The following is a 27,279-nucleotide window of genomic DNA, read 5'->3' as shown; positions in this document are numbered from 1 at the left end:
TTTGAGTTATAACAAGTCAATTCACCATTGATTCGTTCACGCCGAGCTTACGTGCAGCGGCTCTATTTCCCTCCTGTAGTGCCAGGTCGATAGCCCTCAACTTAAAAGCGGCATCATAGGAAGTTCTTTTTGTGGTTTCCATGATGAGGGAGTTTGAAAAAAATCTCTTTTGTGCCTGCTGCTAGCACTTGTTGGCGCTTTCTTCTTTGATTTCCAACTTTGACGTCCCATGATTCATATCCTGCTAAAGAGCCCCCTGGTGGTTAAAGAAAAATCCACAGAAACGCCGCACCGGGCTATAAGCCGCATGGTTCAAAACGTGGGAAAAAAGTAGCGGCTTATAGTCCGAAAAATACGGTAACCATATGTAGTGTTACAGAGGGGACATCATGGAGAGGACACTTTAGTCCACTTCTACATACTATCAAAAATTATATATTTTTTTTCAACTTCCAAATACAAAACTTTAATTTTCCTACACTGTATGTGCTCCTGACAGTGCAGTACTCATAGATCAGTTGAACTTTCACATCACGTCTAATGCTTGGAAGACTCCAACAAAAAAGAAATACTCTAGCCATTTTACAATTGCCCCCTCCGTGACAGTGATTTTTTTTGCCTTTTGGCTAATGTATTATAATTTATGACATTAAAAAGTGCTGTAATCAACATTTAATTACAGTCCATGAAAATTTGGCTTCTATACAATTAGAAAAATAGATTCTCAGCTAAATATCTCAAATCTAATTTTCAACTTTTATTTGTCCCAATTATCGTGGACTGACCCATAAAAGCACTTGATGTTTAAATCGCTGGCTTACAGGTTGCTAATACACATATGATTAAGTGAAATATATATATATATAAACAGAAAGTAACATATTTGTGTTTACAGAAAGGATGAAACACAAAGAACATGATTAACCTCTCCCCAGAAAATACACAATGATAATTAAATACAGCATTTGTAAATAGGCATGCAGGTGGGAGCTGTGTTCCTTTGGACCAATGCAAATCTCCATGTACAGTAGTATTTTATTGGATTACGTCCCTAAACCCTAGGGATGCACTGATTGTGAAATTCTGGACTGACACCAAAGATTAAAACATTTTGGCCGTTGGCTGTACAGATACTGATTTTGTTAGTTTGTATTGTTTTTGTAATGATTTATTCTTTCTTATAAAAATAAATGCCGGCCCTTGATCACATTACCCTGGATCAATTCATTCAAACAAAGTTATTAAACTGGATCCCAGATATAGAGCCCACTGTCATTAGACTGAACTTTCACAGTTGATCTGTAAAAATTCTCAACATTTATTCTCTGAAATGCAATGAAGTCAAAAACCACAAGGAATTCCAAGCAGATTCCTTCTTTGACATTTTGAGTACTGAAGATCTCCAGCATTTGGAAAGAATTTGTTTTCCAAATGGGAAGGCTCAACTTTAACTGTAACTCTAACTGGTGTGGCGTAATACAATCCAATGGATAAATAAGCCAAATAAGACTCATCAGTCATTTCTGCATAACGTGACACTGCAGCACTGTAAAGGCATGCAAGTCATGAGTGTGAACTAGTAACCTCTGGGTCATATGTTAAGTGTTGAGAACAGCAGTCCCACACAGCCACACCAAATATCATATGGAACATTCCTCAGAGTCCTTTAAAACAGGCAAGCGAGGCAAGCAACAGCAAGGGTCACAGAGGACACTGACAAAGATAGGAGGCTTCAGCAGAGGCAGGCTTTGTTTAATGGTCACATGCATGTGGATTCTGTCCTCATCTCAGGATATTCCTGATCTTCCAAATTAAAGCCTTGCTGGGCAACTCGGTCTTACTAGACCACCTGACATAAAAAAGGTCAACATCTCAGCTGTGAGCTAAATCTACAGCACTAGCGAAGCCTATCACTCGCTCAAACTGATAGCCTTGATCCACAACTACATTACAACAGAGGCAGATAGTTACCTGGAACATGCAAAGCTGTTTGCTGATTGTTGATGTTGCCGGTGAGATGCGCCCGCCTGATTTAAAACATCTACCAGCTGAACTTTGGAGGGGGTCTCTTTCAAAGTTTTCTATCAGTGAAGTGGAGAATCCCAGGTTGCCCCCTTTTACTAGACTCCAAACAACCTCTCTGTTCTTCTTTTGTGGTTATTCTTAAACTAAGACATGCTTTGGATAGGACAAGACAGGCGTTGCTTGTGCACGGTATTGTTCGTGGGTGAACCCACACCACGCCCAAAGCACTCCCCAGAGGGCAGCTGTGCAGGGGGTTCACCGCCAATGAGCCATCCCGAGCAGAGAGCCTGCAGTGGGCCATGTCTGCTAAGTAAGCTGTGCTGGGCTAGCAGCAAAAAAACCGGTTGACATAAACTCCCTGCCCCCCTGAGACAGGAGCAGACTGTGTAGCGACTAAAGTCAACAAAGTAAGAAACACCAATTGCTAACCACCTAGCTCTCCCCACACTTCTCAAAGGTTTCCACATGAATTAGCATGTTGCATTTATTGTCAACTAGCTTGCACAGGAAGCGCATGATTTATTGTTAGCCTCACATCAAACTCCTCGGTGCTGCTTCTTGGTGTGTGTGTTTGTGTGTGGTGGGGCGACCTGTATATTCACGTGGGTGGATGAGAACATAAAATAATGGCTAAAATTCATTATTGCACCCAGCTACGAGAGTCTGCATGACCAAAAAAAGACGACCAGCCTCACTCGCGCTTTACCCCAATATCTCCACGTCCTCTCCTCTCAGTGGATGCCGATTTACTTTGATAAGCATCCTGCATTTTAAAACAAACACACCCAAACCGCTCGTCAGGCTTAATGTTAGGTTAGCTAGCTACCTCGACGGATGGGAAGGGATTTCTTTCAAATTATGTCGCTAACGATAGCAAAGTTTGTCCCATCGTGTTCTGCAACTCACCGAAGGGCGCCGTTTTTGCTCTTTCTTCTTCTGATATTCCAGCGGGTACATCAGAGGAAAGCAGGCTGCTAACCGTGGTGTGTTTTTTTTGTTTTTTAGGCTAGCACTCCCGGGCACGACGATGCGCCTCGCAACAGCTGTGCTCTGTTTTGAATGAGGGCTGAGGAGGAGAGGAGACGCCGTTAACGGGCGGAGCTTCCAGGGTGCAAGGGGGCCAGTCTGTCCTTTATCCTCTGCAGTCCGGCTTAGTTTAGTTCTTTATGTACGGAGACCCTTTGCCGCTGTTTATATTGAATATGGGTTGTTAATGCACTGTCAGTTAAAGGCATGACAGATGGGATTCGCACAGCCCGTCCTCTATTGTAGTGTCGGGCTTTGGGATGAAGCCCCGTTTGGTTTGAAAAGGGCTAAAAGTTCATGTATTCTCCTCTGACTCCCTCTTGTGGGCAAGGCACCATTGTGCCCGCCCTTTCTCCAGTAGTGGAACCATAGCCCAGGTGTAGGGTGACCCTCTTTATGTGGCACGTCCGCACAGTGTTATTGCTCCTTGTCCCAGATCTTGGGACAATGACCCGCATTTTGACTTTTCTAAATTCTGGCCTTTATCCAGTGTATATGAAGGAAAGCCTTAGCCTGTCCAGTGCCAAACTTATCAGGAAAATCACAAGTCAAAGTCACAATCTTTTAAAATTTTGTTGACTATGATGAAAACTACCACAAAGAAAATGAAGTGACAGTATGCTGATATTGATATTTTATTTCAGTATTCTAGTCATTATTAATATTTTTTTCAAAACAACAAAAAATAAAAGGTTATATAAATAAACAAATAAATAAATGTTGACAATCAGTTATTGACTGAAAAGGTGTAGGCTGAAGCTTAGGCTTATTACACCTACTCTTTTTACATACAACATATTCTAAATGGCAACACTTTTTTTTGACAAAAAAATAACAAAGATGATATAATAGCAAGAATAAACACTGAACTAGGACAAAAAAAATGTTTCATAAACAATGGTAATCATACTCTACCTCATTTCTGTTTTTTGTGAAGTGACACAGTATATGTATGCCTTAATTGGATACAAATTGCCAAAATTGTCACATATGGTTTAAAAAAGGTCTACCAATCTATGAATACATCCAAACTGAAACCCAAAAACTGTTACCAGTCAGAAGAGCAGCTGAAATAACAGTGAAATAAAAGAGAATACGAGAGTATAAAAAGACTATTGCATAAAACCAAAAGAACAAACTTTAGCTTTGTTTTATTCTTATTCTATTTACTTAGCAACAACATTGGGAATATATTTGGCCTGTATATGTTAAATGGCAATCTGATGACATGTACAATTTATTGTATTTTTAATTTAGATATGAAGATTTTAGACTATCTCAGCATTGTTGACATGTCCCACACACAGTGTTTGCCCCACTTTTCAGTTGTTGGGATCTGGTCACAGGTGTCAGACTCATTGCACTTCATGGTCCTCATATTGTCCAACTTTATTTGAAGTGGCCCTGGCCAGTAACAGCACAGTTCAGATTTAATGAACCATCCATTTACAAAACAGATGATTAAGGGGAAAAAAGTACCATTTCAGCAATGTTTGTTTTTTCACATTCAAGCTACTTTCACTGGGCTTGTATCCCCACAGCAGGAATAGCACTGATACAGCTGGAGTTGCTGATGACTTTTCAGCAGTTTTCATACCTTCCGAGGCCATTTGGTGGGCCGGATTAGACCCTTTCTTGGCCTGTTTTTGGCCCCCAGTCCACGTGTTTGACATCTCTGCTTAGTATAGAATAAGCTTAGTATAAAGCAAGGTATAAAGCAACATTAAAACTAGCTGTGAAAATTATTTGACTGATGTAAATGTAAAATCTATATCTCTGGAAAAAAAGAGACCTGAAATGGTATTTGCATATATAACTAAAATAAAATAAACATGCAGGAAATATCTTTATTTAGACAGTAGTTTCAAATTCACTCTCCAAATTAACTGAATCTAAATTGAACTGGAAAGAAAATTTTTTTGAAAAAACAGAACTACAGTAACTGTGGTATAAGGTCTATATGTAGACTTTTGCATTGTAGATAAAAATTTCAACTAAAACTACACTGAAATTAAATGTCAAATTACATTTTCTTTCATTTGAATGGAAATAAAATTTTAATTTAAAATTTAATTAAAGTGAAATAATACTGTGTTTTTACTGGACTGGAAAAGGTGCTGTGTTTTGTAATTAAAAAAAAGCTAAATTTGACTAATATAAGATATATCTTTTTAATCCCAAACTTTTAAATTATTTTGTTTCAACAGTAATTAATAATGATAATAATAATAATTTTAAATCAATGAAACAGAATTCTAATTTAATTTAAAACATATAATTACAAATAGAGTCAAGTATTACAGTACTTCACATTTTGAAGCAGTTTATTTTTAATACTGGATTCCTGTAAGATTCTGTTAAAGCCAAACAAACTTATCTTATGAGTATATTTGGTGCAAACTTCGATTTAACTTTACAGGCTTATGTCTAATCATTCGTATAGCACAAATCATAGAAACATAAGAAATGATCAGCTATGGCACGAAAATTGAGAAGAATGTACTATTTCTATTTTTTTCTATGCAAATGTTTTGAATGTACTGATACAAATCAATGCTGCTCCCTGAATTTTACCATTTACAGGCTTTAAATAAAAAAAAAAAAAAAAGTAAATTTAATCAATCTTTTTTAAAACATGGTCATCTTCAACCTCTGAAAACCATGAACGACTTGTGTTTGTTGAAACAAACAATGTAACTCAAATAATGTGGAAGTACACCAAAACAATGATACTTTAAAGTGTTTTACTCCCCAAATTTAAGCTGCCTTTCCTTTTCTAAACCATGCAGCTCCCTCGCTCGATTTTTCAGCTCTTCTGCTCTCTTGTCATCCTTCTCCGTACCATCCCCAAGTCTGTACATGCGACTTGCATTGGCGCAGCCCCACACATGTCCCAGCTCACAAGCCCTGTTAGCGTACTTCAGAGCAAGAGTCATATCCCGTGCCAGCCCTTTGGCATTGCCCTCAATGAACAAAGCACTGAGGTTAAAGCAGGAAGGAGCAAAGCCACCTGCGCACGCTTTCTCATAGTACTGCCGGGCTGCTTTAAGGTCAGGTCCTCCTTCCACAGCTCGTCCATCATGGGCTAACAGACCAACGTTATGGCAAGCGTCTACAGACTTCTTTCCTCCAGAGTTGCAAGAGCGCAGAAAGCAGGAGTACGCTGTTTTCAGACACTCAGTGACTCCACCTGGTGGGAAAAGAAAAACATTAGGGGACTGACTGAGAACTTTGTTCAAGACATTACTTGAACAAATTAGTACAAGTACAGTTAGAGGTCATTCGTGCCAATAACAAGCAGTAAAATGTGCTACAGTTGTGCTAACACAAAATACTATGAGAGCTAAAAGAACCACTAAGCAGTTGGGTTATTTAGTCCAAGCCTTTCTTAAGTATTTCTTGTAAAAATCTTAGTTTGAATAATAAAAAAGTACAATATTTCTATTTCACATTGAAAGGTAGTGGAGTGGACATACAGTTTACTCAAATGAAGCATTAGTGCCTCAAAATCAAAAGTTCTTAATTATACTGTTTCGTAACTAACACCTCAGAAAATGTATTTACGGAGAGTAAAGAGCTACCTTTGCCTGTGACATGGTAAGCCCCGAGTTTATAGCAGCTCTCTCCATGTCCATGCGTCTCACAGTTATGTTTGAGCACTTGTGCTGCAGATTCGTAGTTCTTCTTCACCCCTTCCAAGTAGTCCGCAAGCCTTTGGCACCCTAAAAGCATGCCACAAGGGTAAAGGATGAGGCACTCATAACTAACATGCGTTTCAGCACCACTGATCTGTGAACAGCTCAACAGCTTTTACCTTCAGGATCTTTCTCCTTGTAGCACTGGAAGCTGTACTCCACTCCTAAATTATCCAAAAACTGCTTCACTTCCTTCTCGTCTTCAAAGTTTATAAGTCCTGCCATATCACAGCTTTATTACGAACGACTTTTACCTCTGCGACAATCACACGTGCTGCTGCTTGCATAGACTCAGCTCTTCAAAGCATGCACCGCTGCTGCTTGACCTTGATGACTGAGTTTGATGAGCGATGCTGAGAAAGGTTTCCCTAAACGCAAAGGTCTATATAGATGGTTGCCGTTAGCTGTAAAGTTATTATATAAGCAGTATGTACTAAAACATATAATAGCCTCTCTTTAAAAAGCAGAAGGACGCGGTCATGCTTATCACCAGATAATCGCTTCCTGGTTTTGTAACCCTCCTTTGCGGGCTTCCGTAGTCCAGCCCCCTTCGTTAATGTACTTCCAGTGCTATGACCTTTGTTTACTGTCTGTCTGATCGGTCTAGTTAAAAATAGACTTAACTGCTCGCCGTGGTAATTATATGACGAACTGGTTTTTCGGTTTAGCCTTTCGGTCGCTTCAGTAAATGGTCGACATGAATTCTGCCGCGGCCGTAAGCTTTCGACGTTTTTGCTCCCAGGGTGATTTTCCACCACCGAGGCAACAACAAGTGAGCTAGCTAGCTGGTTCTCCGTTAAGCTTCGTTGTGCTCCCCACGTCGTCACCTTCTGCTGATTACTGTCAGACTAATTAGCAGCTCCTCGGGCTCTCACACAAGTGAATACCGAAAGCTGAAGCCGATAGAGGTCCTGAAGACGACGAGCAGGCTGGTCAAGTAGACACCAGTCTCGATTGTATAAGCTAAAAATAGATTTTTATTTTTCCTCTTTAAGCCATGGCAATGGCCTGTAGTTTCCTAAACACGGTAAGTCTCAGGTGATTTATGTACTTTGACAATTGTGAAAAATTGCACTTCGGTGCATCCACGTCAAGACACATCCTCTTGGTTTTCAGGATGAGGCGTCTCCAGCGGCTCTGACAGACCTGTGCCTCACCTACGTGAGCCAAAACCTGGAGTGTTTCTGTGTGAAGCGCCCTGATGGTTCCTTCTGCTTCAGGGAGGCTGTTCTCTTCCCGCAGGAGCTGGCAGACCAGCTGCTGGCCAAAATGGCCACTGAAGGTAAACCTTTACACTCATGAGTCAAGAGTAGCTCTCTCTTATCAAATATCATCATCATGCTCATGGAGATGAAAAATCTTAACTTGCTCATGCCATCTGAGTGACTTTAGGGAAATATTTGAAGTGAAATGTCCTGGGTAAACAGGCAGTGTTGTGTAAAGTCATCTTGGTACAATTTACTCTACTCTAGGTCTGCTGAACGACAGCACAGTGGGTGTATTTCGGAACTGTGAATATTTGCGGTTGAGACGTGCCTGCATCCGTACGGCGCGCATCTCTGCAGAGGCCTTCCAGAAAGCCCTGTGCCCTCACAGACTGCTTGAGCTGGACGCTGCTCGCGTCAATGCAGACCTAACCATTCCTGATATCTTGCAGGGGCTGGCCACCAATAAATATTGTCAGGTAATGTAAAAGCATGTCACGGTTGTGTGGATAGCTATCCTTGCCTTCCTCAGCATGAAAGTAATTTAAACTTGCATTTTTTTTCTCACTGCAGGAGTCCCTCCAGCGACTTGTCCTAACGGGTCTCACCATGTCTTCTCTGGAGGAACCAATCTGGTATCGCTTCAGCGCCCTCCAGGGCTTGCGCTCCCTCTCTCTAGCCAACGTAGACTTCTACGACTCTGGGCTAGTTGATGTGTGTTCTCTGCCTCGGCTGGAGAGCCTCGATCTTTCCAATACATCAGTCACAAACCTGAGCCCGCTGCTAGGCCTGAAGGAGCGGCTGCGCTCTCTTACACTGCACCAGCTGAAAAGGCTGGAGATGAGCACTGCTCAGCTGCTGGGAGTCATAGGCCAGTTGAATGTATTGCAGGTTAGTAGTTTGATTGTTTCTCTGTTTTGTAAAACCTCGTCTCTGTTGTTTCATAAGCTGTGCATTTTTGTGTGTGTGTAAACCTTTGCATGTGCAGCACCTGGACATTAGTGACGATAAACAGTTTACCTCTGATGTGGCTCGTCAACTGCTCGGACAGCCGGGAATACTGCCCGCCCTTGTTTCCCTAGACGTGTCGGGGAGGAAACAGGTGCGTGCGCCAGCTTTAATGTTTGTACGAGTTCCTCAATTAAATTGCACTTAAAGCACACTAATTTTAAAGTCAAGTCATTTCGTATGTTTGTGAATGTCGCAGGTGACAGACGCAGCTGTTAAGGCATTTGTTGAAGAACGGCCAGGAATGACCTTTGTGGGACTTCTGGCCACAGATGCGGGTTTTTCTGACTTCCTCTCAGGGGAAGGAAATCTAAAGGCAAGTGCAGACTGATATGTGAACACTACCCAAAAAGTACAAAACATCAGGTTTGCTAAAGCATCTTCTGTGCGCCAACAGGTGACGGGAGAAGCTAATGAGACTCAAATCTGCGAGGCACTGCGGCGCTACAGTGAGAGGGAAGGTTTTGTGAGAGAAGCTCTCTTTCATCTGTTCAGCCTGACCCATGTCATGGAGAAACCAAGGCCTGACATCCTAAAGGTAAACTCACATTATCATTTAACTTATTAAGTTATTATTTTACTTAAGGTTTAAAAAAAAAAAAACAATGTTATATGTCTTAATCTTAAAGAGCACATGATGAAACACAATACCTCCACTGAATCTCTGCAAACTTCAAGTTCCTCATCGTTCTCATGGCATAATATGACTTCCCGTTTCTTGATTTTTATTTTTTCCCCTCTCTCTGTTTTTTAAATAGCTGGTAGTTTTGGGAATGAAGAATCACCCATCCACTCTGAATGTCCAACTGGCAGCCAGTGCCTGTGTGTTCAACCTGACGAAGCAGGACCTGGCAGCAGGGATGCCGGTTCGATTGTTGAGCACCGTCACTCAGCTTCTACTGGAAGCCATGAGGACTTTCCCCAACCACCAGCAGGTAGCTTCATGCCTGGCTGCTCTTGCTCAGTTCCAGTAAACCGTTAATCAAAACAGGTATTTTATTTAGCAGGATGCAGTTGCCTCATACAGTTTACCAGCACAGGGAACAATTTTTTTTTTTTTTTGGTGCAGTATGTGAGCAGTTTCCCATCAATAGAAAATTGCCCTTGCAAGTTATGACAACAGTCACTGACACAATTTTCCTTTCACACGTTAATGGATTTCTTAATTTAAAATGTGTGAATTTTGTAATTTGTAACATAAGTAGGGCTGAAACGATTCCTTGAGTAACTCAAATAATTCAATTATAAAAAATCCTCGACACAAATTTGTTGCTTCGATGCTTCGTTTAAGCTCTGCAGTGCTTAGGTGTCACCGTGTAAGCGGAGCCTTTCTTCTACATTAACAGCATTACAGCTCTCTGTTGCTGCAATGGATTTCCGTAATTTGGGAAAAAATTATCCTTTAACACCAAGAGGATCATCGCTGACACATTTTCCTACGCCTCCACTACTCTCTACACCCATGTGTGTGTTGTGCTCGCTGGGCTGAGTATTTTAGCTGTTAGATACTGGAACAGATTGGTTGTTAAGTGATGACATAGAATTCCATTTCCGGGTCCAAACTGTCAATATGCCGCAGTGCTGTGTCCCTGGTTGTTTTAACCGATCTGACTTGAAAAAAACACACTCAGCTGTGATTTTACTGATGTGAAAGAGAAGCGGAAATGGCTGCAGTTGATAAGGTATGTTACAAACTTCTTCAATAGTGAACAGTCATTGGTTATGCTATTGCTGTTTATTTAGGGGCATTTGGACCCGCAAATGACGTCGGACTTAAAGACCGGATAACCACAGTTTGCTAGCGGGCGCTGCTATGAGCACTAGCGATCATTCAGTAACGACGGGAAATCTCCCGGTCACCCGCTCAGGACCGATGGGCTCTGTCAAAATATTTTTTTTATGCTTTAGCGACTTAAAGTAGACCTACAGTAGAAACGTATTTTGGAGGGCGCGTGTAAATACAAATCATTGCAACATTAAGCGCATGCAGCCCCCAGTTTTTCAACAAAAACACTGATAACACAACAGCTGTTTTACTGCAGTCTGTCTGCGCACGCACAGCAAGTGCAAAGAGGAGGAGCCGTTATTGAGGGGGTGAGCTCAGGTGGAGGGAAAGGAAACGTTTTCAGCCACATGATCAACAGGTGTCAACGTGAAGGAAAGAGAACTTTGTAGCTGCTCCATCCACCGCTGTTGGTTTCACACAGAAAAATCTGCAGTAAATGTGCAGAAGTTAAAATATGCAAATGAACTTTTAATAAGACAAAAGTATTTCTTATCAGATTACTCGATTAATAGATGGAATAATCGATAGAATGCTCGACTACTAAAATAAGCAATAGTTGCAGCCCTACATATGAAGATGAAAAAGTAGTGAAAAAAGAATAACTGGCAACACTGATACAGGGAAAATTATAATTATAGATTATAAATGTTTTTAAAGGATGCAAAACTAAAAGTAGTCTTTGCTATACACAGTTTTTTTTTTTTGTTTTTTTTTTTTAGCCATTCAGATGAATTTTTAACAGTTTTGTTATCTGTGCATACATTATTACATTCATCCTCGTGCTTCTGCATACATCAAAAATGCAACGTACGCAGTCATCTAAGTTGTCTAGACGTACAAAACAAAAGTAATAAAATCAAGCTTGAAGGTGAGCGCAGATTTAGTCTAATGTGCTGAGGCTGTAGTGACAGGAGCCTGCAAGCTTCGGAGAGCGCTGTGTTAGTTGGGTAACACCTGCGAGTGTTGTGACAATCTGAAAATTTGGAAGATTTGAGGAACTTCCCACAACCAGAAAAAAAGTAGCTTCCCTTTTTTTTTTTTTTTTTTTTTTTTTTTTGCTCCGTTGTGTTTTGAGAAACAAAACAAAAAACACACAAATGGTGCAATCTGTAGCATTACAACTTGTTACTGAGTAATAAGAGTTCAAAATCAGTACAGCCTGTAATGGAAACAAATGCAGGGCTCTGGTCACAAGTAGACAACTGCATTTTGAATCAGCCATTATAGGAAGGGACATGCACACCTGGATATTCTACTTTTAAAATAATTTGTTAAAGCAATACACATATTATTCTTATAGGAAGGAGAACAATGCAAATAATACTCGGCCTGTACAATATGTGTGATGGCCCTGTTCAGTGTTGCATTGATGGGGCAGGGTTAGGGTTGGGTTTTAGCCACATGCTGAATAGGCACATTTCCAAACTGTGAGATGTTGCCTTTCAAATAAGGCAAATGTTCTGTGACATGTTGAGTATGAACCTAACCCAAACCGTACCCATAACCCTTGATGGGTCACCAATGAGCTGTTGGATGTTAAGAGTGTTAAAAAAAAAAAAGCAAAGGAACTGTAAAGCTAATAAGCACAATTAATGATTTATCACAAGTATCATTTTAGCAATAAGGAACCGTGTTATTACAGATAAAGTGTTTGCAAGCATCTCGCGCCCAGAGGTCTTTTATACCTTGTAGTGTAACTCTGTTGAACAAATCCAGGGGATCCATATGACACGGGTGGCCCCTGCACATAGTTTTATTATTTATTTTTTTTTGTGTGTGACATTACTGCAGCACTTTCTTGTTGTTGTCTTTTAATGTCTGTAATTGCGATGTCTTTATTGTTGTGGTTATATTTGTCTAACAGTTGCTACATTACACAAATGGAATTTCCGAAAGGACAACAAATAATTCAGCACAACAGTGTTAAACATATTTGCGTAATATGTAAAAGGTCCCCAGGAGAAGACACACTTCCATTGGACAGTTGTCAGGCATCCAGCAAAAAAAAAAAAAAATAATCAAAGCCAAATTAAATATGTGTATCCATACACTGTGGTGACCCCTTGCAAATGAGGTAGCCAAAAGAAGCTTTGTTATCATAGATGGTGTATTTTCCCCATATCGGGCACTAAAGAGCCTCTGCCCACAAAATAAAGAAAGTATTTAGCATATGCTTTTTAAACAAGGTCAGAAGTTTGCACTGAATTAAAGCTGTTCTTGTTGCAGTGATTGTGAAAATATGATTTATCTGTCAGCACTATTACATATGATTTTTCATGGTATTTCCCTGCACAGGAAAATACTATGAGGGGGAAAAATCAGGCATTATACTTTACCAGCCTTCTGTGGCTAAACAGAACTGATTAAAAAGCTGTGAGGAGCAGCAGTCTGACAGCTTTTAGGTTCTACAGTAATGCTTGTTTTCTCTTTTTATAGCTGCAGAAGAACTGCCTGCTGTCTCTGTGCAGTGATCGCATTTTGCAAGAGGTTCCATTCAACAGGTGAGAAGCACCTCGTTTGTTATGTAAATGATGACAACCTTTTTCTTATTAGGTGCCTCAGTAAAAATGTTTGCAAATTTTAAATTTCATTTTAAAAAAGGAAAAAAATAAATAAATCAGACTGTAAACATGCAGAAATGAGAGTAACGCAGCAAAATAAAAAAAGTGTGATAACCTTTTTAGTAAAGGTGGGATTTAAAATAAACACTCTGCTTCCTTTTGCTGTTTGCAAGGTTTGAAGCTGCCAAACTGGTCATGCAGTGGCTTTGCAACCATGAAGACCAGAACATGCAGAGGATGGCTGTGGCAATAATCTCCATACTGGCTGCTAAAGTACATTTGGTGTTGTATTAGTACTACATATGCAGTTATCCATACACTGAAATGACATCTGTGGGGTATTTTTCAATCCTGTAACGTTTTTCTTTTTGCAGTTATCCACAGAGCAGACGGCCCAGCTGGGAGCAGAGCTGTTTATCGTGAAAGTATGTTTGTGTTTTGTCTTTTATCGTGGATGACTTTTATCTGCATTTTACTAGTTTACCAAAAAAAAGGCAAGATTTTCATTACAAATGCATTCTCTCTGCCCTGCAGCAACTGCTCCACATCGTGCGTCAGAAGGCAACTCAGGGCGTGGTGGATGCCACCCTCAAATTTACACTGAGCGCGCTCTGGAACCTCACTGATGAATCACCAACAACCTGCCGCCATTTTATCGAGAACCAGGGGCTAGACCTGTTCATTAAAGTTCTAGAGGTGCACAGAAGTGTGTGTGTGTGTGTGTGTGGGGGGGGGGGGGGGGGGGGGGGGGGGGGGGGGCAACAGTAAATACAGGACAGATTTAAGCAGATTTCTATAGGAATTCATCATCACTTCATTATGTGCTCCTCAGTATAAGCACGCATGCCTCTGGGGCAGGATGACTCACTGTTGTTTTTATCCATACCTCCGCCTCTCCCCCCATTCCTTTCTATCTGCAGTCGTTCCCCAATGAATCTTCTATTCAGCAGAAGGTTCTCGGGCTTTTGGTGAGTTTACTGCTCTTTTTGTTATCCCTAGGCCAAACTGAATGTAGAATAGATTAACAAAATTAAGGAATCATTATGCCTTGTTTGCCTTTTGATTGTGTAGAACAATATAGCGGAGGTTGGGGAGCTGCATGTAGAGCTCATGGTGCAGGGGTTTCTGGACCACATCAGGAATCTGCTGCACAGCCCAGAAGTGGAGGTCAGCTACTTTGCCGCAGGCATCCTCGCACATCTGACATCACGAGGAGAAGAGGCCTGGACGCTCAGCCACAGCCTTCGGTCCTCACTGCTTGAGCAATTGGTAGGAATAAGCTTAACTTAAACAGAACTCCTGTGCATATTATAGTTGTTTGAAATGTTGGTTTGCACATGATGCATTTGTGTGTCTCTGCAGCATGCTGTCATTATGAAGTGGCCCCCACCTGAGTGTGAAATGGTGGCCTACAGGTGAGATACAGCATTATATGGAGGGGAATATGAATATGAGCATTTTTATGAAGGATGCCCACAAATTTGACTTCTGCCTCATTTAGCTGTTCAAGATGACAATCATTCACAACCTGTGACTAACCTCTGCCAGTTAGGACTGTAGAAACATCAAAGTGATCAGTGTGAATCTAAGTGTTTTATTGTTTGTAGCGATTACACTTTTTTAACTTTATAGACTTTGTATTGATGTTTTGTCACAGTCAGGTAATGCAGAAAAATACCAGAAATTAATGTCAATATATAAGTTAATGAAATAATGTCAAACTCAGTCACAGAAATCTAAGTCACGAGCCAAACAGGATTAACATTTATTCAACAGTCTAAAACTGAAAATATTTTAATGAGCTATATGAATTTGAATAGCCAGAATACAGCAAGCTTTTCCTCAACACATTAAATAAAATATAAAATTATATTTTTCTTCAAAAATAACATCAGGAAAAATGAGAATATTTCAAGCTGATGAAAATTTGCAAATTTTTCAAACAAAAACTGTGATGTGATCTCAGCAAAAAGTCCAGAAACCAACAACAAGCTGTTTAGTTTTCTCTCTTATTCCAGTTATTAGTTGCTTTCCGTGAACTGACAGATGTCCTCAGGCAGCTCATTGCACCTCTGTGGTTCCCCACACATCACAGACTGGGAAAAGAGATACACGGCTTTACCGCCGATGTCAGCGATCAGGTCCTCTGCCCCCCACCTGTTTTGAAAATCCCTGTTTTTCAGAGCCCATTTTTTTGGGGGGGCGTGCTAGTTTAAATGTCGCTGTAAAAAGTGCTTAGAGATGATTTTATCTGCTGACCACTGATCAGTGTGTCATTGGTAACACAGGAAAACAGGTTAGTGCACAGGCCAGCGCAGCAGCTGTTGCAGCGATAAGTGGGATGTGTAGTATATGTGGTAGGCCATTAATAATAGCCATATGAAATTATCTCGCGGGCCGGGTGTAACCTGTGGGCCTTGAGTTTGACACCTGTGGCTTAGAGAGCCAAATCTTCAAAACCTTAGCGTAACCATGTTACATTCAGTTCAGTTTTTTTTTTTTTTTTTAATATATATTTGGAGGCAGTTCCTGTCATCACAGGGCACCAAATATTATAAGGCCTAGACCCTACAACCTAATAAATAAAAGCATTTTGGTGACAGTGGGCACCGGAAGGGAAACACTCCCTTTTAACTGTAAAAGACCTCCAGCTGAGCCGACGGGCAGCCGAGTCACTTCTTAGGTTTAGAGAAGAAGAAATAAGAAAAAAAGAGCTAATGAAGATGATAAACAACAACCAGGGCAAAGCACAAACTACAGATGAGAGTAAATAAAGGCTAATGGCATACAGCAGTTGTATTTTAATACAATGGGGATTTAATATGAGATGTAATGGAGAAGTGCTTTCATCATGGGAAGTCTCCCAGCAGCTGGAGCCTAGCAACATAACCAAGGGATGATTCAGGGTCACCTGGTCCGGTCCTAATTATAGGCTTTATCAAAAATGAACATTTGAAGCTTAAAGTATAGAGAGTACCTGTCTTGCTAAATGAGTAGCTGGTTCCACAGGTAAGGGGCATGATAGCTGAAGGTGCCACCTCTCATTCTATGACAGTAAATGTATTGTCATTGTCTTCCCTTCTTTAGATCATTTAACCCCTTCTTTCCCCTACTGGAGTGTTTTCACACCCCCGGTGTCCAGCTGTGGGCAGCGTGGGCCATGCAACATGTCTGCAGCAAGAATGGTGAGCTACAGATACATGCACCAACCATTAATCTAGGTTACTATGACACCTTATTTACTCACCTACCCAAACCCCTACATTTACAATTGTATGTGTACGTCTGCAGCTTCTCGCTACTGCAGCATGCTGTTGGAGGAGGGTGGTCTGCAGCAGCTGGAGCATGTTCATAAACACCCACAGACCCACAGAGACGTCAAACTGCTGGCTGAGAGCATACTAGAGAGCCTCCAGCGGCACAGAGCCCGCACTGGCCAGCCACTACACACACACACAAGTCGCCGCCCACCACCGCAGTAACCTCACGGAGGTAAAAGGCACAAACAGCAGCTAGCTCAGCCTCACAGAGGTTGGAGATTTTTTCATCCGTACGTTTTGTCTTTCAGAAAATCAGGGTCTCTGGTGAAGAAGAGGATATTAAGCTGGGTCTCACCACGGATGAGGGTGGTGGTCACGTGTTTGTGCGTGTGTGTGTGCATGTCTCACACACAAACATGGACTGAGAAGAATTCCTCAAAACGGAGACATTGCAATTCTTTGCACACAGTTATCTTATTTATTTCCTTGTTGTTGTTTTTTTTTTTGTTTGTTTGTTTTTTAAAAACAGAAATATTTCTCTGTGTGCTAATCCTAGAATAAGAAAAAAAAAAAGTTAAGTTATGATATGCTGTCAGTCACTAGAGCTCAAATCATGAAGTTTGTGTTTGGGCTTGTTCCGGTCAGCCTTTGGCATCAAGAAGATTTGCATCCATCCATCTTCTTACACTTATCCGACTCTAATTTGATTTTACTTCTTACCAGAAACAAGTCAGTGCACACTCACAGATCTCAGTTTGGGAATAATTCCCCAGAGCTCAGCTGAGGGCCAACCCCCTGTTACCCTCATATGTTGCAGAGTTCTCTGGTTGTCTGAACTGGTTGATTAGCTCACTGCATATACGCATGCCGCTGCCCTGAGCTCAAGCATGCTGGAGTTTGTCTGAACGCTCGTACTGTTCATTTTAGGAATGCCTGCTTGTTTGTTTACGGCAGTGCTCAGTTCACTGAAACCCACGCCTCTGGGTCTGCAATACTACTGCTGCTCTACTCTTCATTTAGTCTTTTATCAGCAAATGCCTTTGATTTGATGTGACAGGACACTTGCCGAGGGTGTGTTCAGTGGGTTCAGATGTTCCAAACGTTCAAACACGATAACCTAACTTATAGAGTTGGCTTTCTGAGAAACTCATTTACATTTTATTTTTTATTTCTAAAGATTGGGCAGCCCTAAATCAGTCCTTTCAGTGGCAGAACCGGCAGTGCAGAAAGCTCGAGAGCAGAATTTACGTGATAAGCTGAGTGCTACAGTTGGATGTGTCTGTTTACGTCCAAGTGTACTTCCCTGGACATGAATGGCAATAATGATGTGGCCAACATAGTAAGGACAGGTGTACATTTGTATTGAGTCGCATCTGTTTTCTCTTCTGAAAAACGTGTATATATTTATATATAGGTATGCTTTGTTATGCGTCCGAGTGTCTTAAAGACACAGAGCATGTGTGCATATATGTGCTTGTACAAGTATCTGCATCTCAAAGAGTGTATGTATTTGTACATAATAGAGAATGAGGGGGGAACTGTCCAGGAGTAGTTGCATGAAAATTATTCTACTGTATGTTCCTTTTTTTTTTTTTTCCAGTTCTATCTGATTAAGAACAAAGGAGGGGGGGTAAACAGAGGAAAAAATGTTTATACAACAAGAGTGGAAACATTTAAAATATTTAAAGATGGTTTTTCTGTTCTAAAGTGAGCACCCACGTGATACTGGTGTCCTACAGGGGGGGTGCCATTTTACCAGTTATACTTCTGCTGTCCATAGACTTGATGTAACAGCTTATGCTAATGGCCACATTCTTGTTCTTCATAAAGATTTGAGGCAAAACCTTTAAGCACCAATGCCAGGGACCGTTAAGGAGATCTGAAAAGATTAGTAGATGTGTGTTGATATAAATACAAAACAATGGGCTCAAAAATGGTATTTAAGCAGCTGTCAGCAAAGCATACACAAACCTCATCTGCTTAGTGAATTGTGGCCGTATCGTTCGCTGTAAATCAGTTGTTTATGAGCATAACTGCAAGTGTCCCAGACTAATGGGAATCAATTACCACAAGGATAAAGTTTTAGAAGACAAACCTTTTTTCCCCCCCCACTTCAGAAGAGTCATATTGTTTAGTTGAGCCCCTGAACATCGCCCTGGATTAAAGGCCAGTTTTTACTTTTTTCACAAGAGTTTTAATTCAATTGGAAGGTGCAGAAAGTCGAGGTACTGTACATCTGCTGTGATTGTGCCATGTTGCTGCTCAGAATTGCATTTCCAAGTTTAGAAATAAAGAATGTACATTGCCATAAACTGGAGATGACCCATGTGTTGTCTTTTTATTTAGTTTCCTGTCACCTACAAAGTAGCTAAGATAAATTATAAATGCTCAAAATATTTATGACCATCTTACACTGCTGTTCCTTGCTTGTCAGTCTGATCCAGAGGATCACAGAAGCAAACAGACATTATTGACCACTCACATGACCTTAACTAATGTACTGACACCAGCTGGGATGCACACAGACGGTCAATGGATGTTAATTGTTTATCTGACATCGGGCCATAGAGAGCAGTGTGCCTCCGCGTTCACATGTCGGTGTGACAGAAATCCAGTGGCTCAAGGGAGTTTATTCCCCAGTGTACTGCGGAGGTCTCTTCTCTATGAAGGCTGCCATACCCTCCTGTCGGTCCCGTGTGGGGATGACCTATAAAGAGAGGATAAGCAGATGATGATCTGAGTAGCAGAAAATGAGCGTCAAAAACTAGAATTCAACCTAATGCTTCTAATTAAATTTAATTGATGAGAACAGCCTGGCAATCATCCATGTATTGGGTTGCCTTAAAATTCCTGAACCACAACAATCATGCCAAATTATAGCGTTATGTGAGTGTTATGGAAACAATAAGCAAGATCTGGAAGACTTACTCGAGCATAACACATCCTCTCTATTGCCATTCCAGAGCCAATGTCGACCTGGAAAAAGAGCGTTGCAGTCTTTAAATTCACTGATGTAAAAACATTTTTAAAAAGATCTACGAATCACAATGTACCTCCACGCCTCTGCTTATTGCCTCTTTTGCCATCCGCACAGCAATAGGAGCCTAAGCGACAGAAATGAAAGGGTTAGATGCTGATGGTATTAATTTGGCACAATATACTGACCGTCCTTGCTGTCACCATGAAAGTTAAAGAAACAAAACGAGACATGAAAAACTGACTCGAGAGAGTAGGTTTGGTAGACCTTGGCAATTACCCTGATGACATCATAGTGCTATAATCAGGGTTTCTTTACTTGGGCTTAGAGACAGATTTATAGCAGAAAGCCTGTGAAGAACTGAAGCTCCAGGATCCTTGGAGGATGTTGCAACCTTCACAGCATAGAATTCGATCAAAGTTTTTCTCCCAACTTTTTGGGGAGGTAGCCAAGAGGTGTAATTTCTCCAGCATGTTCTGGGTCTGCCTTGCGGTTTCCTCCCATCCTAATCAGCTGCCCGAACCAAATCAACGAGCTCCTTTCGATGCGGAGGAGCAGCATCTCTACACTGAACCCCTCCACAAATGCCTGAGCTCCTCACCCTATCTCAGGAAACCGCTACGAAAACTACAAGAACAAGGGACCGATTTACTTTACCCAGGATAGGATCATTTTAGTTGGAAACACTATCCATAAAATAGCCATGAGATTAAAAACTGGTGTTATAGTATTTTTTTTTTCTGACCTATTTTTTTTAGTCCTGAACTAAAATGTTGCTGTGGATGTAAAGCCGGTAAAGGGAAAACCACCTCAACAAGTAAATCACAACTTTTTTTTAAGACTGTCATGGCCAGTATCACATAAACCTAAAATGAAGTATTCACTTTAGGCTTGTGTGATTTAAAGGTTGGATTTTGATACCGGCCACGGCAGTAATTGGCTGCTCTAGAGTAATCTACCCAAAAATGTGACTCATAAGGGCTCAGTTTCCTTTACCTTTTTGTCTCTGATACTTGTTACATTTCAATCTGCCACCGACGGCCCTGTTTGTTGTTGTTGTTCTATTTGTTCAAAAGTTACAAAGCCAAACAAAAAAAAAAAAGATTAGAAAATCCTCAAGCTTTATGAAACACAACATTAAACTGTTGGCAAATCAATTTAAGCAATGCACAAATTTAACTGTAGAAGCTCCTTTCTGTTTAATCAAGTATAAGGATTTTTCCAGGAAGACACAAAAACACCATAAAGATAAAAATACATATACATATGTACTATATACAACCTTTAATACGCTACCTCACTTTGATTCAGTGCCAACTCCTGTCAATCGATCAATCCGCACCAACTCGAGCATAAATGTGTTGGAAAATGTAAGTGTGTGTGGTGCTATTTGTGGTCTGTTTCTCCTCTTGACTGCCACTCTAACCCCACTGACTGTGGGCATCTGAACTGGAGTGAAAGATATATGGAACGACAGAGGCCTGGAGAGAGGGACAAGTAGAGGGAGCGAGCGAGTGGGAAGGTGGGAAGAAAAAAAAACTGGATGGAAGAAAGGCGAAAGGAAGAAGAAAAAGAAATGTGTTGCTTGAGAGGAAGGGGAAGGAAGGGAGGAAGAAGTAAGAGAGCTGATCCCTGCCTGAAGGAGGACGAGACATGCATCAGTGTCTGAGCTGTAGCAGCATGAAAACAGTGTGTTTGTACTCTAACCTGGGGCAGTATCTCCCTGGCCAGGCTGAGCGCCTCTCTGTAGGCAGCATCTCCTGTCTGGTTCTGTTCTACAGCTCTGTTTATGAGCCCCATCTCCAGAGCTGTCTGCCCTCCCACACGCCTACCTGATAACAGACAGAGAGAGACAGAGATACAGAAAATCCTTGCTCACTGATAAGCATTCTGTACCAATAAAAACACGTCAATATTTCTGAATTACTACCTGTGAAAATGAGCTCTTTGGCCAGAGTGATGCCGATCATCCGCGGCAGACGCTGACTGCCCCCTGCAGGACAAACCACTTCAAGGTCAACTCATCGCAGCTGCTTTGTCTCTCTATTTACATACAGTCACTGCAGTCCAGGGTCACTTCTGTGACCTCTGTCCGTCTTACCTGCTCCTGGGAGCAGCCCCCGTGTCGTCTCAATGAGACCCATCTGTGCCGAATTTGCTGAAACACACACACGTAGAGGACAGTTGAAGGTCCAAGTGCCATTAAGCTGTGGAGAGCGTAAAGTCTGACTGATGTCTCTGCCAGAGCAATTGACACAAGCACCTGCTCACCTAGCTCGTCTATGCTCAGCCAATCACTGAGCTGCTGCACCCAATATAACCAATCACATGGAGATTTATCTACACGAACAGCTGGGCAGATGTGTCTGGCCTCATTAATCCCCAAGCTCATCAACAGATCATTAAAGCTATGGATTCAAATCATCTCAGGAGCGTGTTTTTAGCTTGATCATTGTGTATTTCTATAGCACATTTACATTGATTCAATACTGTTCAAAATCTGGTAACACAGGCCAATTTTTCCCTAAGTTACTTTAAGAGCGTCGAGAAAGCCTTCTTTCATTTTACAATATATTCTCTCACTTAATTACATGTTTATTAATTGTGACAGCTGAAATTGTATATATATTTTTTTTTTTTCACGCATCAGTTTAGACACATTTCTTCATAGTTTGATTGATTATTAGGTTTTCAATAATGATGATTGATGCTGAACTTTAGATATTTTTCCAATTCATTCCAGGTCATGCAGCAAGACAACAACCCCAAGAACAGCAGCAATCTACAACAGTACGGCTGAAAAAGAAAAGAATGCCTGTGTAACTGTGGTTTAGCCTACCACGTGTTTACTCTGCGGACGTGCACCGTTATAAGCTCTCTGATGCTTTTTCTCTGACACACACTTACACAGTACAAGCAGGAGTCTGCCACAGTTGCACCTCTCATTTGACCTTTTCTGTTACCAGTCTAGCTCTCTCTCGGTTGGCTGCTAGTGTGCATGTCTGGTCCTGGTGTGCTACTGTATAATAGGAGACAGTGAGAACATGTGACCGCTGTGTCAGCCAGCCTCACCTGGCACTGACCCCCGAACTCCACCTCTTCCCCTGTAGCTGAACTAAAACCACATCCCACAAACCTCAATGAACTGAAGCAATGGGAGTAGGACAAAATTCCTACACAGTGGTTTGAGAGAGACTGATAAAGTCAAATAGACGGCACAGAGTTCTGTGAAAACCTCTGTCACATGTCAAACTTTGTCACATGTATGTCTGCATGTGTACCTGTTAAATCTCCACAAAACCACAAAATTATAGTGGCCCAAAGAACTCACTGACATATCTATAGAGGATGGATAATAATAATTTTACTGTCGCAGTCATTTAAATGTTTAATGTCTGTTTTTTCTCTGTCTTTGGTAAATTCATTGCACTTTAAATATAAGTGTGGGGAGGTGGAGCCTTGTTTACACAAAGAACAATTACATAGTTCTGTACAATATTATCATATGTATATTATAAACATAATATCAATACTTACTTTTTAAATGTCACGGGTATGTTGCAGTATATCACCACACCTATATTTGCATGTGGGGGTGGGGTGTTATTGTTATTGTGGGATGCTTGATGGATTTTGTGTACACTTTATTGATTTAGCTGCTGCCATCTTTATGATGCTGTCTCATATGTATATATGTGCCTCATATGGCTCATGTGTGCCTTTATTTCTGGTTTCTCTTTAAATTATAGCACAATGAGTCCACTTGAAATAAACTGTCCTATAAAAATAAAATTTCCAGTCATAAGTCATAAAATAAACAGTATTTTGTGTATCAGAAATGTTTTTTTTTTATTCTTTCCTTACTTAGTCATCATCTTTTGACCTCTCAGAATATTTATTCTGATCCCTCTGGGAGTCCTGACAGTCTACACTGCTGCAATGAGGGAGCTGTCAATCAAGAGGAATGGCCCTAAGTTGAAACTACTATCCTCCACCACTGATCTGATATGACTGGATTGGTGACAGCTGCAAAGAGAACATGACATCCCCTTTCCAACCTGATTAACATCACCTGAAGGAAGAAAGCATATTCCGCTCAAGCGTGAAGGATCCAATTCAGAGTCGACAGGTGAAGGTTCAGAAGTCACTCACCAGCAGTGCGGAGGTCACAGGCCAAGGCTAACTCCAGTCCACCTCCCACCGCAACTCCATCCATCGCCGCGATGGTCGGCGTGGGCAACAATGCTGTCAAGTCATTGAAACAAAGTGAGGAAAGTTGACCAATGCATACACACATTTAGGGTGAGAAAAAGAGTGACCAATCAAATTTTACCTATTTGAGTCATCAGGGAGCGCAGGCCGTGAACAAACAGATCAGACTCAGAGTTGTTCATCAGAGCTCTCTCTTTCAGATCAGCACCTACAAATAAATCAGAGCGCACACGGTCACACATCATTATTGCACACTTTGATTTTCTGGCAGATTTCACATGCACCCGAGATCACTCACCTGCACAGAAAACGTCTGGTACTAAACTCCTGAAGATAACCACACGCACCGCTGAGTCACTGGACAGAGTGGACACCACCTCCCTCATCTGCACACATACACATGCACGTCATCATGTGTTGGTGGGTTAGCGTATGTGTTAAATGTGCGTGTGTGGTAGAAAGATGTAGAGTTCGACTCACCTGTGACACAAACACATTGCCGAGAGCATTTCTTGCCTTGTGCCGGCACATCAACACCTCTACTATCCCTGAGAAAAAGAAAGCAACAGGAGAAAGAGAAGGAAAACTAGAAATGAGTCTTCCTGAGTTATTATAAAAATGCCATTTACGATTTTGTAAAAATGTGTGTACATTAGCCATTTATTTCCACTGTGACATCAAGCCATGTAACAGGCTTTCAACAGTTATGTTAGCATGGAAGGTATTTCCTGGTAAACAAACAGATGAAAAAATAATGATAGAACAACAACATTTAGTTGGCCTAATACGTAAAATCCTGAAAGATCCTGAAAAATAAAAATATTTCATTCATAATAAAAGCCAGGTGAAACATTCATATAAAGTGTGAAAACGTGTATGAGCATATTAGAAATGCAGGCAAAAAATACATGACACAAAATAAACACGGAAGCAATAAAACTACAGACAAATATATGCACAAGATGCTAAAATGCATCAATTATACACATGAAAGACATTAAAAACACAAGTTACAATGTATTAAAAACATAACTTCAAATAATAACATTGAAAATGTTATCCTATTTTCTATTGATCAACTGATGAGAAATTGATTAACCACTGTATAAATTCGTATAAATTGCAACATTAAAGAAATAAGGAGAAAAAAAACTTTTCAACTGCCAGAATTTGATTACTTTCTTCTGTCTTTATACTTCTGCAGTACAGCTGAAAAAATGTCTCAGTATACTGAAAAATAGAGGCAGTTCTGGCAACCTGCAATAGGTTATTCAGTTTTTTAAAAATTCTATTAATCAATAATAGAGCAGAACTGCTGTTGATGTAACCTGATTATTGATTAATTTGGCTAGAAGAGCTCCCATATAGTCAGATCATTTATATGAAATCTCCTTGTTATGTTAAAAAGTACTGTTTGATTTAGATTTCGGTGCACATGCTAATTTGATATTACCTTTACATGATTTCCCCTGAGAATTTATTCATGCCCGTCAACACAACAGTCCATTTTAACAGTAATCTAGAAATACCATAACCTGTGGGAATACAGTCTGTCATCACTCCTCGGTTCTTTCTCAGCAAGTAAGCGCAGACATTTGACATTTACGGGAGATTCAGTGAGACTACACGGTTGCGTAGCAGATGGGTGGCTGTCAAACAAAAAGTGTGTGTCTGCAAGCGGTTGTGCTATCATTAGAAATTTCAACAATGCTGAGTAACGCAAAAAGCGTCCCTACCATCATCTTTCCCCTCTAACCGCTTTAAATCCACCTCTACGGGAGCTGCCGCCTCTGTGTGCTGCCTGCGGCTTTGAGCGCGACTGTCTCCCGTTAGAGGCCGCCCGTCACTGGCCGGGAGTCGCGCTTCTTCCCGGGGAATCACATGGGAAGTTCGGCTCTGCATTTCCCGATTAATCACGGCCCTGTACCGCCACAATGAGCACCTCGGCCCTGCCAGTCTGCAAAGAATTGTTGTCATGCTTGCTTTCACTTTGCTGTTCAGCTTCCAGGTTCAGAAAGACAGTGCAACAAAGTTGCAGTAAAGCTGCAGGAAGTTTGATGCTGGTTTCTTCCTGTAAGAGGAGGGACTTGGTTGCTAATGATCCTGCTTTCAAATCAGCATTGGTCGAAATGCCAGACTGGCGCAATCAAGGTAATACCCACCAGAGTCAGCGTGTAATGAAATACGCTGGTGTTCCCTAATAATTTAACCCTGAAATAATGAAGTTAGTCGTCTTTTTACAATGTGGAATTTTGTGCTTCCTCATTACAGTCATTATTTCCCTCTAGAAGAATAAAAGTGAAAATGTGGTTGCAAAAGGGTATTTTTTTACTTCTTCATCTCCTTGACACACACACACACACACACACTGCCTGAAAATTAAACCAATTCTCACATTAAGAATGTTATGATTTGGCTTAAGTGCATCTGCTCTTTTAAAAAAAATATTCCCCCCCCAGTGTGGCTGTAGAGACATTTAGGTCCCCACCGCAATGATAACAAACCCATGCGTTCCTCCTGTCTCTGTCCAGTCTTTGGGCAGACAACACAGCTTGTTGAGGTAACGTTTTCCGTCAGACCTCTCATGGCTAGTTTGACCATGCATTATTGAGCAGGTCTTTACAGCTTATGAAATCCTGCAGCCAGACAGTGGCTCTGATGGCACAGCGGTCTGAGATTAGAGTCAGGTCTGTGTTTCTATTTTGACTTTCAAGTACATCTGATTACATTCAAATCAATCAGATTACATCCAGTCTGCCACAGCACTTTTCAGAGTCCATTTAAATGCTGCCTGTCTTTGTTTACTCCTCCTAATTAGCATGGATGCCAGTGGCTCTGGGCAATGAATCATATTAATTTGTAATTGAAATGTAAATTAATCAGAGGTGCAATGTGTAGTTGGCTGCGCGTACGTGTGCTGCAGGGTGTTGGGTCAGGAGGGTGGGCAGGATGAAGTGGGTAAAGTGAGATTGAAACTATGCCCATAATTGCACAGATGCATACTAAAACACACACGTTTTTACTCACATACATTTCACAGCTTATCAGAGACAAACTGAATAAATGAAAGGATGAAAGAGAGGAAGGAAGAATGGGAGTTAAAATAAGAAACATTTTAAATATAAATGTTCAATTGCCGAGAAGGCTTCATTTGAGAGGCAAAGTGAGAGAGAGAGAGAGAGATCTGTATTAGTCTGTAGGTTCTGTTGCAGTGAGGTGGAAAGTTACCTGAGGGATTTGGAGGAGAACAGGTTGTCCAGATTTGATGTCTGGCAGGTCTGCCTTCCTCTTCTCATGTGTGCCTTGAGACGGAAAACTGATAGAAGATGACACTCACAGTTTGAGTGTGAGGGTGTGTGAGTGACAGAAACTGAGCCTGATGGACTCTGACTGATGCAGACAGTCTGTTCCCAGAAAAGATACACAGGTTGGACATCACACCAAGACTCGAGGACAAATGCAGGCCAAGATTATTCCACCACTATTGTTTCTAAAAAGGATAACGGAGAAGTACGGATTCGGTC

General features: G+C 41.1%; 4 protein-coding genes across 6 annotated transcripts in view; 1 reads left to right on the top strand and 3 right to left on the bottom strand.

The window, feature by feature from the left end:
• ralgps2 (Ral GEF with PH domain and SH3 binding motif 2) overlaps positions 1–3,115 on the bottom strand; it is a 79,400-nt gene extending 76,285 nt beyond the window's left edge. For 2 of the 3 annotated variants that reach the window (XM_030726677.1, XM_030726682.1), the window contains exon 1: positions 2,932–3,115. The gene's annotated coding sequence lies outside the window, so the exon portion shown is untranslated. Of the gene's footprint in view, positions 1–1,971; positions 2,032–2,931 lie in introns of those variants that run through there. The other variant, XM_030726678.1, reaches the window with a different exon arrangement.
• Positions 3,116–3,673: 558 nt separating this feature from the next.
• Positions 3,674–7,277, bottom strand: coa7 (cytochrome c oxidase assembly factor 7). Its single transcript, XM_030726808.1, has 3 exons — positions 6,866–7,277; positions 6,633–6,773; positions 3,674–6,241 (listed from the first exon to the last, which is right to left on the bottom strand). The coding sequence occupies exons 1-3, from the start codon at positions 6,969–6,971 to the stop codon at positions 5,796–5,798; spliced, it is 693 nt and encodes a 230-aa protein (XP_030582668.1). The 5' UTR covers positions 6,972–7,277; the 3' UTR covers positions 3,674–5,795.
• Position 7,278: 1 nt separating this feature from the next.
• zyg11 (zyg-11 family member, cell cycle regulator) lies at positions 7,279–18,877 on the top strand. The gene is made up of 18 exons (XM_030726806.1): positions 7,279–7,773; positions 7,863–8,028; positions 8,219–8,430; positions 8,525–8,842; positions 8,940–9,053; positions 9,159–9,275; positions 9,357–9,497; positions 9,718–9,894; positions 13,182–13,246; positions 13,480–13,579; positions 13,681–13,731; positions 13,841–14,002; positions 14,227–14,274; positions 14,378–14,575; positions 14,669–14,721; positions 16,394–16,491; positions 16,598–16,798; positions 16,875–18,877. The coding sequence occupies exons 1-17, from the start codon at positions 7,744–7,746 to the stop codon at positions 16,786–16,788; spliced, it is 2,241 nt and encodes a 746-aa protein (XP_030582666.1). The 5' UTR covers positions 7,279–7,743; the 3' UTR covers positions 16,789–16,798; positions 16,875–18,877.
• On the bottom strand, positions 18,773–25,813 carry echdc2 (enoyl CoA hydratase domain containing 2). The gene is made up of 11 exons (XM_030726807.1): positions 25,492–25,813; positions 24,236–24,303; positions 24,054–24,141; positions 23,877–23,963; positions 23,696–23,788; positions 21,645–21,701; positions 21,474–21,536; positions 21,251–21,375; positions 19,620–19,670; positions 19,495–19,542; positions 18,773–19,273 (listed from the first exon to the last, which is right to left on the bottom strand). Exons 1-11 carry the CDS (start codon positions 25,730–25,732, stop codon positions 19,196–19,198), a joined length of 999 nt encoding a protein of 332 aa, XP_030582667.1. The 5' UTR covers positions 25,733–25,813; the 3' UTR covers positions 18,773–19,195.
• Between the last annotated feature and the right edge of the window lie 1,466 nt (positions 25,814–27,279).

Source organism: Archocentrus centrarchus, chromosome 4 (assembly GCF_007364275.1).
Source record: "Archocentrus centrarchus isolate MPI-CPG fArcCen1 chromosome 4, fArcCen1, whole genome shotgun sequence".
In the NCBI taxonomy this organism is placed as follows: domain Eukaryota; kingdom Metazoa; phylum Chordata; class Actinopteri; order Cichliformes; family Cichlidae; genus Archocentrus; species Archocentrus centrarchus.
Note: the sequence above shows the minus strand (reverse complement) of the source record. Positions and strands in the feature narration are given on the sequence as shown.

Coding starts and splice junctions, on each gene's coding strand:
- echdc2 (XM_030726807.1), bottom strand. CDS start 25,732: ATGACAACAATTCTTTGCAGACTGGCAGGGCCGAGGTGCTCATTGTGG. Junction 24,304..25,491: donor GTTAGAGGGGAAAGATGATG/GTAGGGACGCTT, acceptor TCTTTTTCTCAG/GGATAGTAGAGGTGTTGATG. Junction 21,376..21,473: donor CAAAGAGCTCATTTTCACAG/GTAGTAATTCAG, acceptor GTCTGTTATCAG/GTAGGCGTGTGGGAGGGCAG.
- coa7 (XM_030726808.1), bottom strand. CDS start 6,971: ATGGCAGGACTTATAAACTTTGAAGACGAGAAGGAAGTGAAGCAGTTT. Junction 6,774..6,865: donor CAAGGAGAAAGATCCTGAAG/GTAAAAGCTGTT, acceptor GCATGCTTTTAG/GGTGCCAAAGGCTTGCGGAC. Junction 6,242..6,632: donor TTACCATGTCACAGGCAAAG/GTAGCTCTTTAC, acceptor TTTTCCCACCAG/GTGGAGTCACTGAGTGTCTG.
- zyg11 (XM_030726806.1), top strand. CDS start 7,744: ATGGCAATGGCCTGTAGTTTCCTAAACACG. Junction 7,774..7,862: donor CCTGTAGTTTCCTAAACACG/GTAAGTCTCAGG, acceptor CTTGGTTTTCAG/GATGAGGCGTCTCCAGCGGC. Junction 14,722..16,393: donor TGTGAAATGGTGGCCTACAG/GTGAGATACAGC, acceptor TCCCTTCTTTAG/ATCATTTAACCCCTTCTTTC.